The sequence below is a fragment of the Choloepus didactylus genome (genome assembly GCF_015220235.1).
Source record: "Choloepus didactylus isolate mChoDid1 chromosome 25 unlocalized genomic scaffold, mChoDid1.pri SUPER_25_unloc1, whole genome shotgun sequence".
NCBI classification, from domain to species: domain Eukaryota; kingdom Metazoa; phylum Chordata; class Mammalia; order Pilosa; family Megalonychidae; genus Choloepus; species Choloepus didactylus.
Genome location: NW_023637606.1, coordinates 4,494,395 through 4,514,986, shown reverse-complemented (window position 1 = coordinate 4,514,986; position 20,592 = coordinate 4,494,395). Strand labels below are relative to the sequence as shown.

At 43.1% G+C, this 20,592-nt stretch overlaps 2 protein-coding genes across 8 annotated transcripts in view; one reads left to right on the top strand and one right to left on the bottom strand.

Moving 5' to 3' along the window:
- SAFB (scaffold attachment factor B) overlaps positions 1–8,907 on the bottom strand; it is a 36,676-nt gene extending 27,769 nt beyond the window's left edge. For 2 of the 4 annotated variants that reach the window (XM_037824113.1, XM_037824115.1), the window contains exons 1-2: positions 8,590–8,907; positions 5,619–5,703 (exon numbers count right to left, since the gene is read on the bottom strand). In XM_037824113.1, the coding sequence (XP_037680041.1) occupies positions 5,619–5,703; positions 8,590–8,778 (274 nt within the window). In that variant the 5' untranslated portion in view covers positions 8,779–8,907. The remainder of the gene's footprint in view (positions 1–5,618; positions 5,704–8,589) is intronic. The other 2 variants (XM_037824114.1, XM_037824116.1) reach the window with 1 other exon arrangement.
- A 262-nt stretch (positions 8,908–9,169) lies between these two features.
- Positions 9,170–20,592, top strand: part of SAFB2 (scaffold attachment factor B2) — a 37,945-nt gene continuing 26,522 nt past the window's right edge. For 3 of the 4 annotated variants that reach the window (XR_005214959.1, XM_037824109.1, XM_037824111.1), the window contains exons 1-9: positions 9,175–9,449; positions 10,619–10,706; positions 14,874–14,938; positions 15,022–15,225; positions 17,084–17,146; positions 17,926–17,953; positions 18,890–19,406; positions 19,829–19,878; positions 20,412–20,512. Coding sequence is in view for 3 of the 4 variants with exons in the window: in XM_037824109.1 (XP_037680037.1) it covers positions 9,261–9,449; positions 10,619–10,706; positions 14,874–14,938; positions 15,022–15,225; positions 17,084–17,146; positions 17,926–17,953; positions 18,890–19,406; positions 19,829–19,878; positions 20,412–20,512 (1,305 nt within the window). In the remaining variant the exon portion in view is untranslated. Of the gene's footprint in view, positions 9,450–10,618; positions 10,707–14,873; positions 14,939–15,021; positions 15,226–17,083; positions 17,147–17,925; positions 17,954–18,889; positions 19,407–19,828; positions 19,879–20,411; positions 20,513–20,592 lie in introns of all 4 variants that reach the window. The other variant, XM_037824112.1, reaches the window with a different exon arrangement.

Here is a 20,592-nt window from a genome sequence, read left to right as displayed (position 1 = left end):
ATCAATTATAATTAGACAGCAAGTTTTGGCAGGTGGATTGTTAGTATCAGACAGCTTTATTATTTCACCTTTCTTTAGTTGTCTGTAGCTTACTTCAGACTGCTTTCACAGCCTTCACTTTTGTGAGCACATCTAGCACAAAGGACCTTACAAAAACCTAGCAATGGCCTGGGAGGAGCTGACACCCCAGTAGCAAAGAGCACATCTAAGTGTCAGATCTCAGTTTCCAATACCACTCCTCACAAAAAGGACCAGAATTCCCTGAAATAAACGGTTGACTCCAGACGTGGGACAAATAAAGCACAAGATGAGCCTAGAACATCCTATTGTGCCAGAATGTCAGGAAGTTTTCAAAGAATGATGTGGACATGTCAAAAAGACCAAGAGCTAGCTTCAAATGAATCCCAAGTAAGACAATTTGAGCATCAAAATGGATAATAACAGTAAAGCATTGTAACTTATCAAATAAGAACCTATGAGTTCAACCTGACATAAATAGATGGGGGAAAAGGATAACCTATTCCTTATGGTAAAAACTGACTAATAAATGTAGAAGGAACAATGAAATTAGAAAACGACCATTTGGAAACCATCCTAACAACAGATTCAAACAAGAATCAGGGAAGGCTGAAACTTGCGGAAGATGAACAGGATAGTTTCAAAGTATCTAGCCAAAGATACAACTACAAAGGGTAAAAGAGTAACTTTCTAGTGGAGAAGCCTGGTCATCACCTTATTAACATATGGTCCCAGTCAACAGAGACAGACAGAAAGGGCTCAAATAGACAGCATGTGTACATGCAAAAGTTCAAAGTGGATCCCTACCCTCACACCATATGCAAATAATAACTCAACAGATCAAAGACCTAAATATGAGCTAAAACTATAAAACCTTTATTACACAACATGCAGAAGTATCTTCAGGAACTTCTACCAAGCAATGTATTCTTAGACTTTACACCAAGAAAAAATGAATTAGACTTCATCAAAATTAAAAATGCTTCTGTATCAAAGGACATTATCAAGAAAAGTGAAAAGACAACCCATAGAATGGTAAAAATATTTGGAAACCAAATATTCATTATGGGTTCTAATACTCAGAACATAAACATCAAGAGGACAAACAACCCAAAGGACTTGAACAGACATTTCTTCAAAGATATACAATAGGTTAATAAGCACAGGAAAGGATGTGCAACACCATTAGCCACCAGGAAAACGCAAATCAAAACCACAAGGAAACACCACTTCATACCTTCATACACACTAGAAGGATATTATTTAAAAAAAAAAAAAGTTGGGAAGGCTGCAGAGACATTGTTGGTAGAAACGTAAAATGGTACAGCTAACAGAGAAGGTCCTCATTAAGTTAAATACAGGATTACCACACGATCCAGCAATCCCACTTCTAGGTATATACCCCAAAGAACTGAAAACAGGAACTCTTAAAACATAATTGCACTCTAATATTCATAATAGCATTATTCACAATAGCAAAAGGTAGAAGCAACCCAAGAGCCCATCAACAGATGGATAAACATCCATGCACAATGGAATACTATTCAGCTGTGAAAAGGAATGGGGTGCTGAAACACGCTACAACAAGGCTAAACCTGGAAGACATCATTTTGAGTGAAATAAGCCAGACATAGGACAATTACAATATGATTCCACTTACTGAAATATTTAAAATAAGTAAATCCATAGATAAATAGTAGATTAAAGGTTACCAGGGGCTGGGGTGGGGGTGATGGGGAGTTAATGTTTAATGAGTATAGTTTCTCTTTGAGGTGACAGAAGTTTTAGTACTGGATGGTGGTGATGGTATATGATGATGTGAATGTAATTAACATCACTGAACTGTTTACTTGAAAGTGGTTCAAATGGGACATTTTATGTTGTATAAGTTACCACGTACACAAAAAAATTCTTGACAGTACATGCTTCCAGATATGATGCAAGACTATAACACTTCTGGTGTTATTTCTGACAGAAGTATATAACCTGAATCTAATCTTGGGAAAAAAAAAAACATGAAAAAACCAAAACCAAAAAAATAAACCCAAAGTGAAAAACAAGCTACAAAAAAACTGGCCCATATACTTCAAAAATGGCAAAATCCTAAGTACAAAGACAAGTCCTAGGAATGGTTCCAGACTGAAGGAAACCAGTGACGTAACAAATGAACCCAATGCATGGTCTTGGATTATTTTTGTTGTTGCTGTTATTTAAGCTATAAAAAACATTACTGGGACAAATGATTAAATCTGAATAAGGTCCAAAATTAGATAAAAGTATTGCATCAATATTAATTCCTTGATGTTGATAATTGTACTATGGTTATATAAGGTAATGTCCCTGTTTTCAGAAAATGCTGAAACATATAGGACAAAGGGACATGTGCCTGCAACTTATTCACAGACAGTTCAAAAATTTATATATGGGATGGAGAAGAATAAAGCAAATATATTCAATTGCTAACATTTGGTTTTCTGTAAGTCTGAAATTATGTTAAAACAAAAACAAATCAGTCATGCAGGATCAGGATCTTAAAAAGATGACTCCACTTCTCCGTAAAATATTCATGCATCACAAAACATTCTACTAATTTTTCTTTCTGATAATGCCAATACAAAGAAATTTTGCTTGCTGAAAATGATAGAAGATTCTACTAAACAAATTATTAGTATAAAACTATCTTAACGAAATTACTTGTTTATCAAAACAGATCAAAAGACTCTTATTTTTAAAATCTTAATAAACATCTAATGATAAAAGTTGAAAATAATTCAATAGAACCTAAGGATTCGCCCTATTAAATACCAAAATGTTCTGTAAATGCCAGAATGGAAGTATAATGAGCAAGTTTGTTTTGCAGGGTTCCCTTTTATACAAAATGGAACCAGGCAAAACTAATCTATGGTAAAATCCCAATATTGGTTGGGGAGGGAGGGAGTGACCAGAAAGGATCATGAGGGGTCTCTCTAAGGTAACAGAAACGTTCTATATATTTAGTTCCTACTGACCTCATGCTAATTTATGCAAAAACAAATTTCAAATGAATTAAAGATCCAAATGTAAAAATAAACCATAAATATTACTTTCCAAGATAGAATAAAACAAGATAGGATAATATTCTTAAAGCTAAGGAGGGAATTTTAAAAACAAAACATAAAATCCAGAAGCCACATAAAATAGCTTGTCAGCTCTATTCTTATAAAAATTAAAACTTTAATGCTTCAAACACTACAAACAAGTGAAGTCAAAAGACAGACTGGGACAGCCTTGACTCTTGATGATTGTATAACAGTGTAGCTTACAAGGGGTGACAGTGTGATTGTGAAAAACTTGTGGATCGCACGCCCTTTATCCAATGTATGGATGGATAAGTAGAAGAATGGACAAAGACTGAATGAAAAATAGGGTGGGATGGGGGGGATGATTTGGATGCTCTTTTTTACTTTTATTTCTTATTCTGATTCTGATTCTCTCTGGTGTAAGGAAAGGGGTCAAAAACAGATTGGGGTGATGAAGGCATAACTATATGATGGTACTGTAAACAGCTGATTGTACACCATAGATGATTGTACGGTATGTGACTATCTCTCACTAAAATTGAATTTAATAATAATTTTAAAAAGACAAACTAGGAAAAAACATTTGCAACACTTTATATAGAGAGCCCTTGTAACTCAATAAAACAATTGGAAAAATGGGCAAAGGGCATGAAAAGGCAATTCAGAAAACACAAAAGACCAATTATCAGAAGCGGCTATGAAAACTTCACCTGTTAAGAAATGCACATCAATACAATAAAATATTCTCTTCTGTACAACAGGCAACATTTACAAAGATAAATATTATCCAGTGTTAGAGTTTAAAGAAAGCAGTTATTAACCAGTACAGCCTATGCCAGTAGCTATGTTCAAACAGGATGCCCATATCCTTTGACCCTAGAAACTCTTCTTGTAATTTATTAAGAAACATATTTCTATAACTACACAGAGATATTTCTGGTTCATGGCAGCATCGAAAATTAGAAATGCTAAGAGAAAAATGGAAACAACCTCAGTAGCCTCATAAGGAGACTGATGAGTTAAACTGTGGTATGTTCATATGGAGAATTACTATTAAGTTGTTAAAAAAGAAAGAATTCTATTTATTTGCAGTGCCATGAAAAGATGTCTTTGACATGTTGGGGGAAAAAAAAAGCTAATTATGGAACATTTCATATAGATCCCACTTTTAAATTAAAATTAAAAAAAAAAAAAAAAGCCACCTAAGTATCAAGTGTAAGCTCATCTCCATTTATTTATTTCTAAATGAACACATACCCACAGAAATTGAGGCATGCCCAAACTTTTAATAGTGGGCTGCCTCAAAGCTGGGAAGGAAGAAACTTAACGTTTTACTTAATGCATTATTTTTATTTAAAAAAACTTTTGCACAAGTATTTCCTTTTTTATTAAAAAGAAAAAGAAAAGTGAAATGGATATCTACAAGCTTTACTTCCTCCCACTACAATCACTGTTCCCTGATCTAATTGATTTTATTTTGTGTGTTGATTTTCTAATACTCTTTGCCTTGGCACAGACATTTACTTCAGCAAAACCAAACACGCACAATGTACCGTGGACCACAGGAAAGTGCTTTCATTCTAAAGTGAGGTCACTGACTGCTGTTATCCCAGTACTTACAACCGTCTGGCTGACATTGTTCAAACTCATGTCTTCATTACTGGCCAGGTAAAGAGTAATATGAATATTTCAATTGAGCAACAAGGACATCAATTATCAAGAGAAGTGTCAGAAAAGGCCAAATGCCGTTTTAGCTTGTTCTTTCCTAAAAAAGTAACTGTTACTGAATTACTAAGGGGAAAGACTAGGAAGCTACAGTCCCTGCCCTCAATATCCTGGTTATAACAGAGGCAGGATGATGCAGCATGAAATCAAGGTTAAGGAACGAGGCTCTGGGCAAGCAGCGGACCCGCCACTGGTGGGGTGACACATGGTCTCAGGAGGAAGGAGGCCTAGCTTGCGACAGGGAAGAGGAGCAGGCGGAGCAGAGACAAGGCACAGAGAGGCAAGAGAGCGAACTGTGTGTCTGGAGCCAAACTAATGCCGGGGTGTAGTAGAGGTGGTTGAGTAAGAAGCGGGAAAGGGGGATTTGGGGCAGGCAGGGAGGGTCATTAGGGAATGTGGCTTCTGTTCTGTAGGCAGGTTTTGAAAGAAAGTCTCTAAAAGTGACAATTCTGTTTCCGCCACATGGCATTTAAAAAGGAAGTTATTTTCTGCAAGTCAGAAAAACAGGAGCCGCAGGCAGTCCTAAATACTCTGCATTTAAAGAATTTTAAGGGTCAGGGAAGCAAGGGCTGCTAAAGAAACCACAGAGGAAACTGAATACAAAGGCGCGAATACTCCTTCCGTCCTGCGTGAATTCCCAGGTACCATGGTAACAAAACAGAGTGATCTTGAAAGAAACAGCTTCATTCAAGGCCCTATGATTCACAGGGCAGTCTCCAAGTCCAGATCAGAGCCACATAAACGAGGAAAATCAGCAAAGGGGGTCGTTTTGAAGAAAACTGTTAGCACTAAAAACGCTTATATGCTCCTTGATACCTTTGCTGGATCTCTTTGATGTTTTCTTGTTTCCTTCGGAGGTAATTTCAATTTCATCAGGATTACCCCCTTCATCTTCAATTGCCTGCGGAAAAGTAAAATAGAAAGGGTGAGCAAAATTTACTGTAGATGGACTTTCACAGAACCTTCAGATGACAAGGGAATTTACAGAGCAAGCAGCTGAGAGCTGGAAAAGCCTGCCCCTGCCCCCTCTGGAACACGGGGCCAGTAACAGCTCTGGAAAGCTGTTGTAAGCGCCCGACATTAGGCTTATTTTAATTATTATCACCACAAGCTGGTTCATCCTATTCCTGGGTCCAAAGGAATAATTCAAAAAGAGAAAGGCAACACTTTCCAGTTTCTGGTGACTAGACTTGACGTGTTTAACCTCCCTGGCCCCTGCTTGTGCAGGTCTGTAATCCTGTTCTGGCTTGGGAGAATATTAACTCTCACTGGCTGCTGTTATCAGGCACGGCACCAGCCAAGACAGGCATCACCTTATCCAACCATAATCACATCCGTGACTGCCTCCAGAGATCTTGCTTTCAACCACGAAGCGCCCCTGTCATGTCTGACCCTGGGTCATGAGAACCTCTAAGCAAGCCCTGCGGTCCAGGCCCACCCTGTAAGCCCCAATCATTCCCTTGAACAGAACCCCATGCTCTGCACAGGGTCTGGCACCAAGGGGACACCAAGCAACTCAGCACTGATCATGGCAGGGATGACACCCCCAGAAATGGGGCTGAGTTTACCTTTTACCGGTGACCCTTTCTCTACTGCATGCTATATACTGAGAACACAAGATTAACTTGAAACCACTCTGAAAACCATTTTGTAGGGTCTCAAAGGCTCTCAGGCGTTTCCCAGCTTGGTAATTCTGAATTTAGAATGGCATTCAGGAGCTCCATGCCTCATTTGGAACCAGGAGCAAAGAAAATCTCTCATTCTCACAGTAGCCAGAAGTAGGAATTGTAGGTTTCTCTTGGGATCAAGGACCGCGCAACCACAAAGTCCCTCTTTCTGGGAATGGAGGATTATGTAACAGCACAGAGAGAAGCCCTGAGCTGTCGGCAGGGGAAGGAAGAACTGCCCCAGGCAAAGGGTGTCCCACTTCACCCATCAGTGCATCTCCCTTGGGTGCAGTGTTTACAGCGCTGTCCCCAGGGGGACTGGGTACCATGACTCATCCTCACAGGCTTCAACAAATTACATTTTGCTTGTTCCCACCACCTCTTTCTCCTTTGCTCTTCCTGGAAAAATAAACCAAGAAAAGGACGCCAACTGGATGACAGAGTAGAAACTGAAGAGAAGATGGGTAATTCCGGACTTGCTTGGACAGGACAAATGGGGATAAAGGCTGCCACTATTTCTGTGCTGGGATCACATCCCTGAGAAACCTGAAAGGAGGGAGGAGGACGGAGGGACGGATCAATCCCCTGGGAGATGGCAGTGAGAGGAGACTCCTGAACTCACAAACCAGCTTCTGGAAGGTTCCAGTCTATCACATCAATTTTGCTTGGGAAGAGAGGATAAAGCCTCTCAAAAAGGCTTTGCTGATGAGAGGCACTGCAATCTCAGGTAAATGTTCCACTGAGCCAACTTCCTGCCCTGAGTGGAGGGAAGGGAGAATCCACAGTGAGAGAAACCTTGATTCAGAAAGGCCCAAGTGACCCCGGGGAAAGTCAGTCTGTCTCAGCTTCCTCATAAGGAAAACAGAAAACTATCCCTACTTCTTTTTAATAGCGATTAATAATAAATAAAAACCGGATCCCTCCCCTCCTCCGTTGTTTGGGAGACAGAAGGGTAGAAAGAGTCACCAGCTCACCCCACTGTCTACGGGGCCGGGGTCTGGAGGCAGGTGGTGAGGCCGCCAATAACTCTAGAACCATCCTAAGATTCAAGACCAGGTAGGCTGCACGGGAGAAAGGCAAAGAGAGAAGCCCCAAGAGCCCGGAAGATGCAGAGGAACCTGAAGGGTTAAGGCTCTGCTTTGCACACTGCGACTCCGCAGCACCCACCCCTCAGGTCAGGAGTTAAGAGCCCTATTTTGCAGATAACAAAATGGTGGCCTAGAGAAAGAAAGTGAATTACAAAAACCACCATTTGAGTGTCTACGTGCACCAAGCAACAGCCGGGCCTGTTTCATACGATCTTATTTATTCACTCTTCATTATTATTATTATTATTATTTTTTGCAACAAAAGCAGCAGACTCTGCAAGGGCTAAATGCCCAAGATCGGGCCACCGAGGGCTGGCAGAGTCCATCCACATTCTTGGCGAAGTTCTGAGTCCTCTCCAAGTCCTCCCCCCCAAGACTGAACCGGGTTTTGCATTCACCTCTCAGATCGCTGCCGAAAATGACATTTCTCTCTCATCTGACTCCCCCGGGTCACTGCTGGCGAATCGTTATACTGTTTTTTATTCTCTTTCTTTTTTTTCTCCCATCGGGGGTGGTGCTGATGATATTTTCTGTATTTATTTCGCAACCACCTCCACCCCCCCTCCCCCGCCCCCGGAGCACGGTCTCGGGAGTCTAGCGCGGCCTGGGTTCAAATCCCGACGCCACCGCTTCCCGGCCGCGTGACCTTGGCCGAGTCCCTGCGCCTCGCCGACGGGAGAGGAGGCTTTCAGGTTCCCTCGTTCACGCAGAGAGAGAAGAGGAGGGAAAGACAATAAGACCGCCCCGGGCGCCGCGGCCCAGGGAGGCGGCAGCAGCCCTCGGCCGTCGATGGAAAATGGTTTTCCATTTTTCCTCGCCCCGATGCGGCGCTGGGATTCGAGCCCGGCCGGCCTCGGAGCTACCGCCGGGGCCGGGGAGGAGCCGGGAGACGCCGAGCGCGGCCCCGAAGGCAGGCTCAGGCGCAGGCCGCAAACGGGGCCCGGGAGGGCACCGGAGTCGAGGGAACCCCCCACCCCCACCCACCGCATTTCTCGCCCGCCCGCACCACCTCCCTCAGGGCCCCAGCTCCACCTTTTTCAGACGCTCCATTAAAACGCTCTTGTTGCCGCTCGAATCCAGATTCCGTTTCCTCAGCTCCGCCCGCAGATCGATCACCCGCAGATCGCTGAGGCGCCGCGTCCCGGTCTCCGACGACGCGGAGCTCAGAGCCGCCGCGCCCGCCGCACCCGAATCGCCTAGGCCTGACAGAGTCTCCGCCATTCCAGGGGCCCTAGCTCAGCCGCCGGCTTCACGCAGAACCCAGCCGGTTTTATCTCGGCTTCTAGCACAAAATGGCGCCGCCTGCGAGGGAACCGCTCCAGCCGCCCCGGCCCGCCTCGTTCTTGCGCAGGCGCACCCCGCGAGAGGCCGTCTCTTCGGGTCGCTTCTGCGCGTGCGCGATGCGCGCCTCGGGGCGTTGTGCGCTGGCGCAACGCGCCGCGGCCGCCTCCCGCCGCGAACGGCCGCGACTCATGCGTGCTGCAGTTACGGCGCCTGCGCGTTGTAGCGGGGAGCGTGCGGTTGGTCGACGCGCGAGCGTGCCTGCTGCTAGAGCCGCTGGTTGGGGTGGCGCGCATGCGCGGCCGGAAAGCGGGGCGGGAGGAAGCGAGTGCGTTTTCCTCTTAGGCGGCGCCATTTTGTGCTCAGAGCCGCCACAGCCGCCGGCGCTGGGGGAAGTCGGTGGGGGAGACGGCAAGCCCACGATGGCGGAGACTCTGGCAGCAGAGTCGGGCGACTCGGGTTCTATCGCGACCGCTGTCGGCTCGGGCGCCTCGGAGAGCGGGACGCGACGGCTCAGCGACCTGCGAGTGATTGATCTGCGGGCGGAGCTCAAGAAGCGGAACCTGGACACGGGCGGCAACAAGAGCGCCCTGATGGAGCGGCTCAAGAAGGCGAGGCGACTCGGGGCCCCGGGGTGGCGCGGGACGCCGGGGCACCCCCCCGTCGGGGACCTGGGGGCCCTGCTGTGTGACCTTGTGCCGACACCGTCCCTCTCTGTGCCTCGCTCCTTCTTCTCCTTCCACTCACTCGCTTAAGTGCGCCTGAGGCCCGCCTTCCTAGTCTTCAAGGAGGCCTCTGGACTTCTCCCGGGGCTCGGTTTCGGAAGACTGGGGTCTGACCTTGCCTAAGTGCCACCCCCTTCCTGTGCCTCAGTTTCCTCCCCTGGAGAATAGGGTCGCCAATCTAACATTAAATGTCATGATGAGTCTTTCTGAGACATGACAGGAGAGAGATCTGTGCTTGTTCCTGCCCCAGGGTATTTGCACCTGCCCTCTACCAGAACTTCTCTTTTCCTCCCATCTTGTCCAAGCTGGCACCTTCTCAGTTGGGGTCTGCCTGAGATGTCTTCCCTCCCTGACCACCTTTTCTAAAGTTCTGCCCCATTTCCCGGCCATTTGCCATCCCGTTGTGCAGTATTTATATCCCACTCTGCATCACCTAGTGCAGACTTGTGCAGATGGGTTTGTCTGTCTCCTCCAACTTAGAACAAACTCAAGAGAAGCAATCTCATCAGTTCACGGTTGTCTGGTTCTTTGCCAGACACCTGGAAGGGGACTGATGACCTGTTTAGTGAAACCACCAGCCTTTCACCTACTTTGGGTGTTTGTCCTTCCTCATCAGAGGTCAGCGGTGGCCTGTTGAACACCACTCAGCCCTTTGCCCTCTTGAGATCAAGTTCAGCTTCTCCTTTATTATTTGTTCCATTATTAGCTTAAATTTAGCAGGTCATGCAGTGTCTTGATCATTTTGTCCCATTTTGTCCCAGAATGTCCCATTTTGGAATTGGTCATTGACCTGGATCCTGGGTCATTGCCCCAGCCCACATGTTTCCCCCCGCCAAGCATCCCTCTCTTCTGTCTTTTTTGGATGTTGGGCCCAGAGACGGTTGAAGTTGTGCTGGGTTTATCCTCTCTGCCTTTTGGGCTTGCAGCCCAGATCGCAGAACCAGAATCGCTCTTTGCAAGGAAGGGAGCTGCCTTTGTTTACTGGGAGGTTGTTACTTAAAAAGAACAGCGTGTACTCGCAGCTCTTAATAACTAAATTTGTCTCTTCCTAATAGGCAGTTAAGGAAGAAGGGCAAGATCCTGATGAAATTGGCATGGTCTTAGATGTCACAGGCAAGAAGATGACAAAGAAATATGTTAAAGGTATCCACTTGTAATTTTCTGCACCTTGGGGCTTGAGAGTTTAGAGAACTGGTTGTTAGCATCTTCCTGTGGTCCTCAGTGTCCCCTTCTAAGAAGCTGGCTTGCTCCGTACCACCTAGCAAGTAGCTGTGTCAAGGGTACTGGGAGGAGTAAAGAGAAATGCAGGTGCCAAGTAAAATTACAATGTCAAGAACGCTTCAGCTCTTGTCGTTGGAATTTAAGAAGAAGCAGACAACCCAGAACCCATGAATCTCGAAGACAGTTGTATAAAAATGTAGCTTATGAGGGGTGACAGTGGGATTGGGAATGCCATAAGGACCAAACTCCACTTTGTCTAGTTTATGGATCGATGTGTAGAAAAGTAGGGGAAGCAAACAAACAGACAAAGGTACCTAGTGTTCTTTTTTACTTCAATTGCTCTTTTTCACTCTAATTATTATTCTTGTTATTTTTGTGTGTGTGCTAATGAAGGTGTCAGGGATTGATTTAGGTGATGAATGTACAACTATGTAATGGTACTGTAAACAATCGAAAGTACAATTTGTTTTGTATGACTGCGTGGTATGTGAATATATCTCAATAAAATGATGATTAAAAAAAAAAAAAAAAAAAAAAAAAAAAAAAAAAAAAAAAAAAAAAAAAAAAAAAAAAAAGAAGAAGCAGAGTAAGACACACTCTTAAAGTTACCCTACCTGGTCTGAACAGTCAAATAAATGCACCTGCTTGGCTTCCTTCCTGTTTCAAAAACTAGGTCTTGAACCAGAGGAAAACCACACTAACCCAAGATTGGATAGAACTTAGCCTCTCTAAGGTCCAAAATGGATTGTTGGGGTATTTGTATGGCGTTTGCTAGTATATATGTATTTTTAATTGACATAAAATTTACTTGCCATGAAATTCATACTCTTAAAATGTACGATTAAATGGGGTTTTTTGTATATTCACAAGGTTGTACAACCGTCACCCTGGTGGAACTTTTCCAAAACTCATGTAATTGTTTAAGATACGAAAATGGGTTTTGAAAGGTTAAATTTTCAGTTAGGTTGCATAAGAGATTTAAGTTTAAATTAATTTAAAAACATTGATGTGCTTATGCTATTGATGTAGCTGTGTTTCAGCAATAAATGTTGATTATCCAAACAGATACAGAATGTAAGCGATTGGTTTATAGTAAGAAACATACAAATACCTCCTGTCGTTGGAGGTCAAGAAATCCATGATCTGGAAGTTTGCTTTTGAGTGGTTGTGGAAAAGATTTCATATGATTTTAATTTTGTTGTTGATGATGCTCGTTTAAGACTTGAGGTTCAAGATTTACTAAAAAAATTTTCCTTGATTTGTGACAGTATTTTTGTCGTAAGAAAAACTAGACCTTAGCTGAGTGCTTCAAATACCTGTCTAAATGTGTGGATTAAGCAAAGATCAATCAAAAGTATTTGGAGTTAGCATTTTGTTGGAAAAGCTGTCGTAGTTACTTCCATTTGTAAAGAGGACGTTTGTTGCTTCGGCTCTAGCTGGAGATGAGGTCTTCTGGTCCCTCCTCTTCCTTTTACAGAGCAGTAACTGGGCCCAAAGAGAGGAAAGGGGTGGCCGGGGTCCTCGGGGCCCAGCATGGTCCCTGCAGGTCTGTCTTCCACATGGAGCTGGTGACAGTCTCTGGAGGCTAGTTATGTGCAGTGCGAGACCCTCGCGGAGTTGTTGTAGCTGAAGTGAGGTCTTCCTAATTACATGAAAGCGTTTGATTAGGAGAAATTAACCAGTTGTTTCCTGGCACCATGCAGCAAAGTTGGACTAATTGCGGAAATTTGTGAGTAACTGCCTCCCTTCAAAAGTAAAAAGTAGGTAAACTTTCCGAGAGAAAACATCCTCTTGGAGAATTAGAACAAGAGTCCTTTCCCTGAACTCATCTAAACAGGCCAAGTTTTTAAAATGGATGCATTTTGAAAGATTAAGTTTTTGAATGAGGTTATATGTGGGGTGAAAATGTGGTTGTCTGGAGGCTGTGTTACCCACCTTCAGCTTTTATTCACTCCTGACCAGGCATGTGGGTTGCCTGTCTGCAGTGCTTCTCTGTCATTCCCACTTCTTAGGAAGCTTTTTGGTCTCATTCTCTCCTGTTTACACCCTGTGAGGGCACTGCAGGCTGCTATTTAGAGTCCTAGAAATTGGGCGCAATCACCAAACATTTTTAGTCAGTGTACCTCTTCTTTTGTTTAATTAGACAAGTTGTGGGTTTACGGAAAAATCATGCATAAAATACAGACTTCCCATACACCACCTTATTAACACTGTGCATTACTGTGGTATATTTGTTATATTTTAGAAAAGAATGTTTTTATAATTGTACCATTAACTGCAGCTCATCATTTACAATAGGGTCTCTATCTGTGTTGTACAGATCTATGTTTGTTTTTAAATTGTTTAGTAACATCAGGTTGTGTATATGTTACATGATAGTGTACTTTTAAAGGATATGCTGCTTTAAGATTTAACAGGAAGTGGTACAGCTAAGTTTTCATGTCGCAGCGTCAAATGCAGGTAATAAAACTCTAGGGTTGTCGTCAATATTAAAAAGAAAATGTAAAGAGCATAGTGCCTGACATGTAAGAAAACTAAATTCCTTGAATAATTAGTAGTAATGGCCATTGAGATACTTAAAATGTAAAGACTATAGTTTGAATCTTTAATCAAAGATTAAGGGATTTTATGTTTTATTATCTTACTTTGCAAAAAAAATGTTAGCGGTAACACTTTCAGTTAACTTGGAAAATGTAAAAATGTATACAGATGAATTAAAACCTCTTAATCTTACCACCCAAGATTTTAACCACTACTAACAGTTGTCCCATCCATATCCATCTGTATGTTTTATAAACGCATCCCCATACTTCCATGTGTACATACATGTACTTTTCAATAAAAGTAGATGTAAATAGTTTTGTTTCCTGTAAAAAAACAGCCAAAAACGTTTGTGGGTGTTTTCCTGTGTTATTAAATGTTGTTTTTTAAGCTAATTTTTTTTTAAGTTGCAAGGCACTGTATGGTGTGCTGTAGGGTTTCGCAGCCTGTTGCCCTGTTGACAGTTTGGGTTGAATAATTCCATGTGGTAGGCAGGCGTCCTGTGTGTTGTAGCATTTGAGTAGCATCCCTGGCCACAATCCATGAGATGCCATTAGCATTTCCCCCAGTGTGACAACCAAGGATATCTCCAGATGTTGCCAAATTGTGGCTCACTCCCCCATTGAGAACCACTGGTGTACCAAATATGAGCAAAATGTGCCAAAGTTTGTTTCCGTTTTGGGTGTTTACACTGTATATTCATTGTGTGTGTGTGTGTGTGTGTGTGTGTGTGTGTGTGTGTACAATTTTTAGATATAATAAATGCCTATGTTTTGAATTTTTTGTTAGATATCTTAGTGCACATCCCAAGAGTAGAATTCCTGGGATAACGTGTGTGCACATTTTTAAGGGTTTGGGGATATATGTGGACCCTGGCAATTTTACTTCCCTTCCAAGTCTGGACGTATCTGCTCTCCTTCCCCTCCACACACCCCCGCCTTGGGAGTACCCAGCATTAACTCCGAATATTTCTTTTGCTTTCATAAAACCCACAGGGACCACTGAGTTTTGACAGCCTTTGCCTTATTGCTGGGTCAAAAGTTCCTGAGTGAAGGATCCGTGAAAGGCAAACCTCACACTTCAAGCAAATGGAATGTAGGGAGAACCAGCAGGTCTAAAATCTAGTGTCTTATTTCTACAACATTTATGTTAGGCTGCAGTTCTTTGGTTACTAGATGGACTTTGCACATTTTGCGTTTGCTTGTTTTGGAAAATACCTGTTTGACCTTTGATCATTTCTCTCTTGGGGTGTTTGTCTCATTAGATTGGAGTGCTTATGAAATATTTCGAAGCTTTTGATGTTTGGTGAAAAATCAAAATACTTTGCCTGATAGTATTATAGAACCCTTAGATTTTCATATTACACTTGGTGGTTTACCTAGAATAGTAATTGAGACACAATTCCATGCAGTAGAAGAATGGAGATTTCTTTTAGTTCTGTTGTAACGTTTTTAAAAATATACGTGATTGAAATATATCATACTGCACATGCTAACTGTGATACCAGAACTTGAGCATAATCTGACTGAACCATCATCCTGTAATTAGGAGAGAAGGCAGACGAGGAAGGCACTGAAGATAACGGCCTGGAGGAAGATTCCAGAGATGGACAGGTAAGTCACGGTGCAGCCAGCCGGCAGCAGGAGGTCTGCATTCTCTTGCACGGGGTCGCTTATCTCTTTCTTTCTTTTCATAGGAGGAGGTGGAAACCAGTCTGGAGAACTTGCAGGACATGGACATGATGGATATCAGTGTGTTGGATGAGGCCGAGGTTGAAGATAGCAGTGCTCCAGATTTGGGGGAAGATGGTGCTGACAACATTTTTGATTCTCTTTGTGACAGTAAGGAATTCGTGGCTGCACAACTGAGACAGCTTCCAGCTCAGCTTACAGAACATGCTGTAGGTAACTTGGAGACATGGCGAAATTGTGGCACTAGCCCAGAGGCCCCCCAGTGTGATTCCACACTGTTGTTTGGTATAAGGAGAATTGTGTTTGTAGGAGGTTAAATAGCTTACAGCTAAATCGCCATAAATACTGAATTTGCTGCTTAAACCTTAGTGGTAAATTATATCCCCTTAAAGTTAACGTAAGTCACCATGGACCATAATAGGAAGCTTCTCTGTAGTGCTTGAGAATATTTTGGGATTATTTGAGTGAGAGACTCTAAGCATGCTACAAATCATAAAAATTGTATTTTATGATTTATAGCATGCTCACAACTTTGGTAACAAGAGTTCTTCCCTTTAAAAAATAGCTCTAAAAAATACAGAAGGAAATAAAAGTGGCTCATTATCTTGTCGTCCAGATAATACTGATATTTTAAATATGTATTTTATGCACAAAGTTAGACACTTCTATTAAAAAAAAAAAAAGGTAAACTAACAGTGAGGAAAAGTATTTGTCCCCCCAGAACTCCTCTCCTTAAAGAGACCCACTATTAACATTTCGTAAATTAAGAATGGCTTTACTTTTGTTATCAATAGCACTTTCCCGGCTTTTCTCTTCTAGAGCTCCCTGTGGTGAGTGTGTTTAAATACTATAGGCAGAGTCACCATCGTAGAACTGATTAGCACGTTAACCCGCCTTCGCATGCCCAGCCATTTCACTTGGGTCACTGTTAAGTTTGTGCTGAGGCTGTATAGTTTTAAACTTGGGGAAATTGCTCTCGTAGACTGAACCTTAGGGTCAAAAGTCATCAACTGTGAACATCTGTGCTCCTTGTCCTGGGGTAGCCTTGGGCAACTGAATGTTGTGGAAGTATTCATTGTTTTCAGAGCATGCGTTGGGTCTCTAAGTTCTAAGCTAATGGAAGCATCCAGGTAGTACATTCAAACCTAGAAAAGGGGGAAAAGCAAGTTGTTTTTGTATCTCAGGTGGGGCTTAAGAGGTAGAGGTATTATTACCAAGTAAAATTAGGAGTGTACAGTTTATCATTTTCCTTTTGAGTTCCACTTTGGAAATTCTGTGGCTGGGTGATGTATATTGATTTCCTGAATGTAAAAACTGCCTGGGAAGTTAATTTAGGCATTCAGCAGATAGGAGAGAACACCTGTTTGGTTTGCTAAAGCTGATGAAATGCAATATACCAGAAATGGGTTGGCTTTTACACTGGGGATTTATTAGCTTACAAGCTTAGAGTTCTTGGGCCATGAAAATGTCCAACTCAAGACATCAACAGGCGAGGCTTTCCCCCTGAAGACAGGCAACCTGCGAGCTTGGGCTCCTCGGTCTAGATAGCAATGCATGTAGTGACGTCTGTTGGTCCTTCTCTCCAGGTTTCGTTGCTTTTAACTTCTGGCTTCAATGGCTCCTCTCTTGTCTTCTCTGTTTCTCTTAGCTTCTCTGGGGCTTTTTTCTGTGTCTTTGTCTTTTATCCTCTTATAAAGGACTTCAGTAAGAGGATTCAAGGTGGGTCACATTGCAATTGAAATAATCTAATTGAAAGGTCTCATGTACAATAGGTCTATATCCACAGGAATGGATTAAATTTAAGAACATGATCTTTTCTGGGGTATGTACAGTTTCAAACCACCATGACACCTAACATCTGTGAGCCACCCTCAGAGACTTGGAGTGCTCTTGGAGCATACATTCGGCCAGGGAGGCAGGCGATGAACTGAATTATCCACCAGTACATGTGCAGGTGACCATAGGCACTCGAAGGATATAGCCTGGAGAGTAGGGAGGTGTAGACCTTGACGTTAGTGACTCTGTCTGGTCTCCTCCACAAAGTAATCTCCCATTTCGTGGTTTCAGGTGGATGAGGAAGGCTTCGAGAACACTTTGGATGCCTCGTCATTGGACTTCAAAGTAACTCCGGTAAGTTACCAGCTGAGGCTGCATTGCTTGAAAACCTGAAATGAGTGGTTAATTTTCCCTGGTTATAGAAGGGTATATGGAGAGAAATGTAAAAATGATTAATTACTTACTGATTGTGAGCTAGGTGCTTGAGAAAAGAGGTTGAGCAAAACCTCACAGCCTGTAGTCTAGCTGGGGAAATATTAACTCATCAACACGTGTGTGATTAGAAAGGAAAAGGGATGAGGGAGAAGTTCGGGGGTTGGGCTCTGAAAGAGTCTGGAAGGCTTCCTGGAGGAAGTCACATCTGAATGGTGGTCTGCCCTGGTATCCATTGGGAGTTAGCCTGGGGAAGGGCCAAGGCTCTGGGGGGGAAGGAGTGTGGTTTACTCTGAGAATCGGAGTAGTAGGGGGAGAGAGGTGTGGCCTGGGCTGCGGAAGCAGGTGGGGCTGGACACCAAAGGTGTAGCAAGATGGCCATCCATGTGACTGGTCTCTGCATTGACTGGGCGTCAGCCAGCCTCAGAGCCTGTGGAGCCAGCTCAGACATGGCGTGGGGGTGGAGAGGCCAAACTCCAAGGGCAGAATTGGGCAGGCTGAGTACTAGTGCCACCGATCTGCTTGTGCCAGAGAAACTGGCAAGACGAGCTTGTCTTTATTTGATTGTTTTAGACTGCCATGCATGCATTTTCTTGAGCAAAGTAAGTTGTTTGAAGCAGACATTTATTTCCTCAGATGCTCAAAAGCTGTACCTGCCCTGTTCTTAAAATGTTTTGGATTTTCTTTTCTTTTTGAAACAGGATATTGAAGAACCTCTATTGGAGCCAGGTACTGATAAGAGAAACACGACAGTTATGGTTTGAAAGTTTGTACGCTACTTTTTTTTTTTTTTTTTTTTTTTTTTTTAGTTCATATGTATCTTAAGCTGTATTATGGTCTTGTAAATGATTTTAATGGTGGACAATCCAGATCGTACAAGGATCAGAGATTGGAAACCCATTCGTATCACCAGATCTGTGGAAGTGGTGTTCTGGTTTCTTGAGGTCAAATATATTTGGTGAGATGCAGTGATGATTTTCATCTTTTTAACCACATCGAGTGGCATTTAAATGATCCTCCCACCCCCGTGATTCTTCCATGTGTTTCTACACATGAAACAGATCTTGTGATATTTTGCTGCAGTCATTTTAATTAATGCAGTTAAGGCAGAGAAAGCGGTTTTCAGGGCAATTATAACCTGAGAAGTGACTGGATGGCAGAAGAGAAAACAGAGTTTCTTCGTGAGAATTTCCAACACCGTGTCCCCGTTACGGACTGCGTGTATCTCCCGCCGTTGGAAGCACTTCTGGTGTTCCTTTTGGACTGTCCTGTTAAAAGCGAGTCAAAGAAATTTGGGAAATTGAGCTGTCATTGAATGGTAATGACGTTCGGTTCAGCTTCTTGGACTTTGGAAAAATAAGTTGGAAGACCCAGACTTGAACAAAACCGTGAAGAAGACTGTCGAGAAACAGCCACGTGGTTGTAGGTTTTTAAATCTGTGGGGGCCTTTTCTCTTCCATGTAGCGTAGAAGCTTGGTGTAGTAGTCGGTTGGAGTGCAGGTAGCTTAACCAGTGTAACTGTGTGTACCCTCGGGTTTTCCAATCTCTGTGTAGCTAGCAGTTCTCTTCATGTTAGTGTGGCAGCCGTGCCAGTTCCACATTTGTGATTGCTTTATTTCCCTGGTAATTAAACCTTGTGCCATTCTATTCCTGTTAAATCCGTAGAAAATGAGAAAATACTCGACATTTTGGGGGAAACTTGTAAATCTGAGCCAGTAAAAGAAGAAGGTTCCGAGCTGGAGCAGCCATTTGCACAGGATACAAGTAGCGTGGGGCCAGACAGAAAGCTTGCGGAGGAAGAGGACCTTTTTGACAGCGCTCATCCGGAGGAGGGTGATTTAGATTTGGCCAGCGAGTCAACGGCACAAGCTCAGTCGAGCAAGGCAGACCCAGTCACCCTGTTAGCGGTAGTGAAAAGGGAGCCCGTGGAGCAGCCAGGCGATGGCGAGAGCACGGACTGTGAGCCTGTAGGGCTAGAGAAGCCAGTTGAGCAGAGTAGTACAGCCCCAGAGAACGCAGAAGCCTCTAGCGAGGAGGTCGCGGAAGCGCCCCAGGAAGCCTCAAGCCCGGAACCCAGAGATAGCAAAGAAGACGTGAAGAAGTTTGATTTTGAAGCTTGTAATGAAGTCCCTCCGGCTCCTAAAGAGTCCTCAGCCAGTGAGGGCGCTGATCAGAAAATGAGGTTTGTTTTTTCTCAGTTTTAGACCAGACGCTATCTCCTTTTCATTGGTCGTTTAATGACACACATAAGCTGTTTTGCTGCAATTGGCCAGCCAGACTGACGAAATTATAGTTTACTTCTAAAGAATGTTTGATTTCCCTTTGTGTGTTTTTTAATGGGTGATTCGGTTCCTTCCTTTTTCTCAACCTATCATGGTTGTGTTCTTAAATTGCTAATTGTCTTCAGCTAAATCGAATTGACTTTAAAGAATCTGACCCTGTATTTTTTGGGGTCAGATTTCCAATAAGTTTGCAAAGGTGTCTGTTAAAATTTTATTTCAGACTAATTTTCTGGTAGGTATTCAGTTTTAGCACATACCATATTTTTAATTTAGTTCTCCTTGGTTTTTACCCTGTATAAATGACATTAACTTTTGTCTCTAGCTCTTTTAAGGAAGAAAAAGACATAAAGCCAATCATTAAAGATGAAAAAGGTATGATTTAACTTATGTCGAAAGGAGCTACCTCTGGTTCCCTTATTTGGGGAGGGAGGGGCTGACAGATATCCACAGTTTGGATCCGTGGTTTGATTTTAATCGTTTGGTTGTGAGGTGCTGGAATTAGCCATCTAACATCTCGAGAGACTGGTTTTTAAGGTTGGCGACCTTCTGTGTTATGTTTTTTATTGCGATGATCCTTTATGAGATTAGGATGTGACTTTGCCTACCGAATAACAGTCTAACAAGAATTTTTAGAGACTACTATCTTGGTCAATAACTGATCGTCAAAAGGCATTTTAGTTTGTAACTGAAAGGGTCATGATTATCCCTGGAGTACAGAAAGTCTGAAATACATTTCTGCTCTCCAGGTTTTTCATTTCCCGTGTGTGGGCCACAACTAAATGGTTGAATCAGAAGGGTTGAAATCAGATCCAGTTGGGATTTTGAAAGAGGGCTACGCTCTTAAACATGCTTCTGTCTCCTGGTGTGCTTTGAGGTGACGTACAATAATCTCCCTCGTGCTTCAGGTCGTGTTGGTAGCAATTCTGGTAGAAATCTGTGGGTCAGCGGGCTGTCTTCAACCACGCGTGCGACCGATCTGAAGAACCTGTTCAGCATATATGGAAAGGTATGCTCTCTCTTATTTCTTGCTTCCCAACCTTGATTCGGGGCTAAAAAATACACTTGAGAGCTTAGAAACTTATTTCC